Below are 6,000 nucleotides of genomic sequence, written 5' to 3' on the forward strand. Positions count from 1 at the left end.
TGAGTGCCACACTTCCAATTTGAGTGCCACGCTTCCGTTTTGAGTGTTACGCTGAGGTCTGTCTGTTTTTGCTATTTATTTTGTGTTTTTTGTTTTTTGCGGCTCTTTTGGTTTTGTTTTTGTGACTGTGTGGAACCCAGTTCAGCTACTGATGGATTGATTGTGTGATTGCAGTACATTGACTATTGCTATCATTTTACGGATCAATGGTCTCGTTAGATAGTAAAATTCATGTTAAATTGCTGTTTTAGGGGTTGTTTTTAAAAGTCTGGAACGGATCAATCCATTTTGAATTACTTTCTATGGGAAAGCGCGCCTTGGTTTTGGAACACTTTGGTTTTGGAACGGACTTCCGGAACGGATTAAGTTTGAGAACCAAGGTACCACTGCATAGCGACTTTTTTTTGCATTGCTGCCCACTCTTGATGTGAAAATCATATAAGCATACCAGTACCTCTTTATTTTGCCCTGTGGGGCAAATGGGCGCTACCAACTCCCATTATTCCAATGGAAGCCACCCAGTCCAGATGGCTACTATTAAATCTTTTGAAAGCTATTCCTATTTGCAGAGCTCTCGGGTCAAACTTAGGGCTCATCCACACTTAACACTTGCTCCATGCTCTCTAGGCACAGGTCTGTGATTTCTACGTCTGTGTCTGAGCACAGTTGTTTTTTTTTTGTCCTGGCAAAAAAAAATGACATTTTACTTTTGAATCAGAGCAAATGGCAATATCTGCAAAAACCCCGGTTGCTGTTTACTCCGATTCAGCAAGTAAAATGCAAGCTTTCCCAGGGCAAAAAGTAGAAACTACTCAAACACAGACCTGCAAAGCCTGGAAAACCTAGCAGCTATGGAAGTGTGGCTGAGCCCTTTGTTTAGCCCTGAATAAAAGGTTAGGTGGATATCTATGGTATTTGGGAGACAGTTAAGTGCCAGTTCTTCAGAGTTACCCAAAGTGCTTTTAATCATACGAGGGGAGGGGAAGGTCAGTGTGATCCAACACTCCAGAGACTGTGCTAGAAGTACCACTTCTGTCGAGATAATTGGTGATGCTGCAGAGATGCGGACCAAATCACTGCAAGCCCCACAGAAACCATTCATAGGAAGGGGGAGAATCCATGAAACAAAATGGTAATTGTTATGTACTAAGCTTGGATCCTAGAACAATAGGCAGGTAGGATCCTAGAATGCAACAACTGATTGGGCTGCAGGAGCAGCCCAATCAGGCCCCAGGAGGATGTTAATCAGCCTATTAGGCTGGTAGGATCCTAGAATGCAACAAGTGATTGGCCTGCAGTAGCAGCCCAATCAGGCTCCAGGAGGGAAGCAGAACCAGCCAATCAGACAGGACCCATTGTGTAAATAATGTATATAAAGCCTGAGGTTTGGGAGGAAATTCAACTTCTGTTCTACGAGCTGCAATAAAGAGCATGAAATCACTACACGACTCCAAGTATATTTCAGTAATCATCCAGAGTTGTTAAAGTCTGGGTTCGGATCCTACTCTTTCTGTTGCTCCATTCCTCCTTGAGAAAACAGGAATAGCAGCAACCTATCTAGTCAGTTCACCATAAATAATACAGTGGTACCTCGGGTTAAGAAGTTAATTCGTTCCAGAGGTCTGTTCTTAACCTGAAACTGTTCTTAACCTGAAGCACCACTTTAGCTAATGGGGCCTCCTGCTGTCGCTGCGCCGCCGGAGCACGATTTCTGTTCTCATCCGGAAGCAAAGTTCTTAACCTGAAGCACTATTCCTGGGTTAGCGGAGTCTGTAACCTGAAGCGTATGTAACCTGAGGTACCAATATAATTAATAATAATTTATTATTTATACCCCGCCTATCTGGCTGGGTTTCCCCAGCCACTCTGGGCAGCTTCCAACTGAATGTTAAAAACAATACAGCACCAGATATTAAAAACTTCCCTAAAGAGGGCCGCCTTCAGTTGTCTTTTAAAAGTAAAATAGTTGTTTATTGCCTTGACATCTGGTGGGAGGGCGTTCCACAGGGCAGGCGCCACTACCGAGAAGGCCCTCTGCCTGGTTCCCTGTAACCTCGCTTCTCGCAGCGAGGGAACTGCCAGAAGGCCCTCGGCGCTGGACCTCAGTGTCCAGACTGGATGATGGGGGTGGAGACGCTCCTTCAGGTATACAGGGCCGAGGCCATTTAGGGCCTTAAAGGTCAGCACCAACACTTTGAATTGTGCTTGGAAACGTACTGGGAGACAATGAAGGTTGCCCAACCCTATTCAGATTAAAGGGCCACCCCCGGTACAATGGGTCTTTTTGCCATTTTGATCTGGCCACACACCCAGGACTTGACAGTGCAACAATCCCAGCCCAGTGCAGATAGATAACTGCAGTGCTAGAGATGGAGGTTCCTAGGCATCTCCTTTCGCATGCAGGCAGGCTTCCACCCCGCAGACATCCGCCACCAGACACTTCCACCTGTTTCTGCTGCTCACCCTGCAAGGGTGGGACTGGGGGGAGCGCGCGTGAAATGCCTCTGCTCGCCTCCTCTGCCCTCAGCAACTACATGGGGCCTGGGAGCGGAAGCCGCAGCCCTGCCAGAAATAACCGTGGCAGGGATTGGCTCTGTTGTCCGTCCAGCTTGGCCCCGCGCCAAGGAACGTGGGGGCTGGGGGCCGAAAGCCGTGAAACGATGGCTTTATAAGAGCTCACGTCCATCGGAGAGCCTGCTAAAAAGAGGGAGGCGGAGGCACAGCACCAAGCGGAGATCGCAGCTCGGATAAGTTTGGGTCCCGCTGGATGCCAAGCGGTCTTTGTACACAAACCTTGCCCCTCCACTTCACTGCAAACTGGCAAGGGGAAACATGGGATGGGGGGAGATGATGGCCCTGCAGCTGAAGAAAACTTCAAGGACCATTCCTTCCTTTGCCAGCACATTCCCAACACTGCGGCACTCGTACTCCTTCTACAGCTGCTGAGGTGGGGCAAGTGTGGGTCCTTCCTGTTAGCGCCCCCCCCCCAACCTTCTCACATTGCAAGGCTGCTCCCAGGCTCCATGCCAGCTCTCTGAGCCTCAAATCCCCTGGAGCCAGAGCTTCAAAGGGAGCCAGGGACAAAGACTCCAGCTGGTGGGGCTGGGTGTGCAGCTTCCCCCAACCCAAGGTTGGGTGGGAATGGAGGTGGGAGTACGCAGACCAGGCACCCACCCTACTCTGGAGGCAGGGAAGGGGCACAGAGAGACAAAAGGAAGCAGGTGGGGTGGACGCAAAGCTGCCACCGAAGATGCATGTTTAAAATTCCTCACCCCACATATAGACTGTCTATTGCACTGTTTTAAGTTGAGCAAACTGGAATAGCAGGCCGATTCGTGTTTGCAAGCACGGTTTAGGATGCCAACCCAACTCATTACTCACGCCCTGAAAGGGCAGGAGGAGCCATCACTTATATATAGTCTTTAGCCATCCTAGTTGCTAAAATGGTGAGGCGACGGCAGTGTGCCAAGCATCAAAGTAGCCCTGAGAATGGACACCTACAGTTGCCCCTCAACATCTCGGAGCCAAAGGTGGGTTTCCCTCCCTGCTATTCTTTCACAATACACAGCTACTGCCAAGTGAAATGGGAGTTAGTGATGGTAGGAAGGAATTGAGGGCAGCTTTCGCCAACCCGGTGCCCTCCACATGTTTTTGATGATGTCCCTATGACCCCCTCCCCAGCCAGCACTGTCATCCAAAACATCCAAAGGGCACCAGGCTGGTGAAGGCTGATCTGGGGGGGGGGCAATAATAATTATCCCCTAAACCACTTAACCCAGAATTAAATTATCAGCCTACTGCTGATAAGCCCCAGTTCAAGAACCAAGGGGAAGGGAGACACAGCGACTTCTCAGAGACTGAAACATTTCACCAAAGCCAAATATAGAGGCATCTCTCTTTCATGCACACACACAGACATTATTCACACACACACAAACATTTTTACTCTCCTTCTAATTTTGTCTTTGCTTATTGCCACGACCCCATATGGTTGGTTTCAGCCAAAGCCTAGGCTCCTTGCTCTACAAATGTTTAACTTCTTACATCAGCTCTCAGGATACGCACTCAAGAACACTTGACACAGATTAGCAACTCCTCAGCGTCGTTCAAATGAATGCTTGTGGCTGCACACCCAGAACCAGGATGGGTTCTTTCCCATTACATATCTGTTGGCAAAGTGGAGGTTTCAACCTGCATAAGCGATTGTTGAGTGTGCAGACGGAAGGCACTGACTTCCGATTACTTAACACAAGAGTATGTTGGTGTGATCTTGTGAACGAGGCAAAAACAGGTGTCCGCTGGCAGCAGACGGACCATCCAGGCATCACCCACATCCTTAGCCTCTGTATGAGACACATCTAAGGAGCGATCCTATGCAGCTGCCGCTCACAGGGTGTCCCTCCGCAATCCGTGAAAGTTTATTCCGTGCAGACTTGCATAGGATTGGGCCGCTTGTCTGAGAGAAGCAGAGGTAGGGCTGTTAAATGCCAAATCAACAGGTGCAGCTTTCTCCACCGTAGCATCTTGTTGCTGGGGGAACGCGGCAGTTGCTGGCAACCCTCAAGCAGTGAGGCATGCTAGAATGGGGCAGATAGGACCCCAATATCAGCACCCACCCACCCACACCCACTTTAGCCAATATAATCTCGACCACCGTATGCCCCAAGTAGAAAGTAGGAGTTTAGAATATACGCCCTGCGAAGAAGACCACCAGACGCTATTTATACCATCTTGATGCCTGTCCTTTGGGGAATCTCAGAGAGGTGCCCCCAACCCTCAAACAGGGCACATCAGGCCCTGGCAGTGTCCCACCAGGAGGAGTGGCCACACTGAGGACAACCACCAGGGCGCTTGTGTGAGAAGAAAAGGAGATTTCTCTGGTTTGGGCTGTTAAGAAGCCCCCTGTCCTGAGGGAAGGGCAAGGGTGGCAAGATGCAGACCCAAGAAAAGATTTGAGAAGCCCTCAAGCCCTCCTCGATTTAAAAAAATAGTTTTAAAAGTCACTATTCTAGTAGACACACACACAACCAATTTCAAAAGTGAAGTTCTCCCTCCTCTCAGCATGAGGCTCCCCCATTCTCTGCCTCCCTCCTTCCCGGCCATCCTGCCAGGACTTTGACAGGCAGGTGCCGCGACCCCGATCCTTGGCGGAGACTCACCTGCGAGCAGCAGACCCCACAGCCTCATGGCAGCTCCGTGGATGCCGCGCACCGGGCGGCTCTTCCTCTGCTGACCTGGGGGCAAAGCCAAAGGGATGGCGAAGATGACCCCGGCGGCGTGGGCGGCCTGTGGGTCGCTCCGGATGGGGAGGACCCCTTTCCCAATGCAGGCCGTTCCCGCCTCCGCCTCCTCCCCGTGGATGCCTCTGCGCCTTTCCTAACCCGAGCCCCGGCCACTCCGTCCCGAGAAAACCCTCCTCGCCCCCCGTCCTCCCCTTAGGGAAAAAAGAAAAGGAAAGAAAGAAGAAGTCGCCCCGCGCCGCTCCTCGGCTTGATCCAAAAGCTAAACTTAGTTGGAAAAAGTTAGCAGCGAAAAGGCCAGAGGGAAAGCGCGGGGCGGATTCCGCCGGGATCTGGTGCTGCTGCTGCGTAAAGCCAGCAGCCAGATACTGTACATACGCACATCCAGAAAGGGTGGTCTTTTCTCTCTTTTAAAAATAAAAATAAATGAGGTGACCGATGTTTATTTAGGAGGTGAGGGTGTGTGTGTGCATTTTTAGCTGAGGCTCAGTGCCAGGTCTTGAAGCAAATTAAACAAAACTAAAGCCTTAACATGCATGGATTTATTTGTTTACAATCCTGTCCTCTCTATACAGTATAGCAAACCTCACTTTGCATGGATTTATTTGTTTACAATCCTGTCCTCTCTCTATAGCAAACCTCACTTTGCTTGGAAAACGCTCTCAAATGTGGCAAATCTTTCGGGTATTTGGCTTTATCTTTATATTGCACAACATAATTATATATGTCTATATTATGAAGCCAAATATCCGTAGATTAG

General features: G+C 49.6%; 1 protein-coding gene across 1 annotated transcript in view; it reads right to left on the reverse strand.

Annotated features, from left to right (window-relative positions):
• Window positions 1-5,549, reverse strand: part of LAMB2 (laminin subunit beta 2) — a 60,732-nt gene extending 55,183 nt beyond the window's left edge. The window contains exon 1 of the mRNA XM_079957726.1: window positions 5,160-5,549. Coding sequence (XP_079813852.1) covers window positions 5,160-5,187 — 28 coding nt within the window. The 5' untranslated portion in view covers window positions 5,188-5,549. The remainder of the gene's footprint in view (window positions 1-5,159) is intronic.
• Between the last annotated feature and the right edge of the window lie 451 nt (window positions 5,550-6,000).

Source organism: Podarcis cretensis, assembly GCF_951804945.1.
Source record: "Podarcis cretensis genome assembly, chromosome: 2".
Classification (NCBI taxonomy): Eukaryota; Metazoa; Chordata; class Lepidosauria; order Squamata; family Lacertidae; genus Podarcis; species Podarcis cretensis.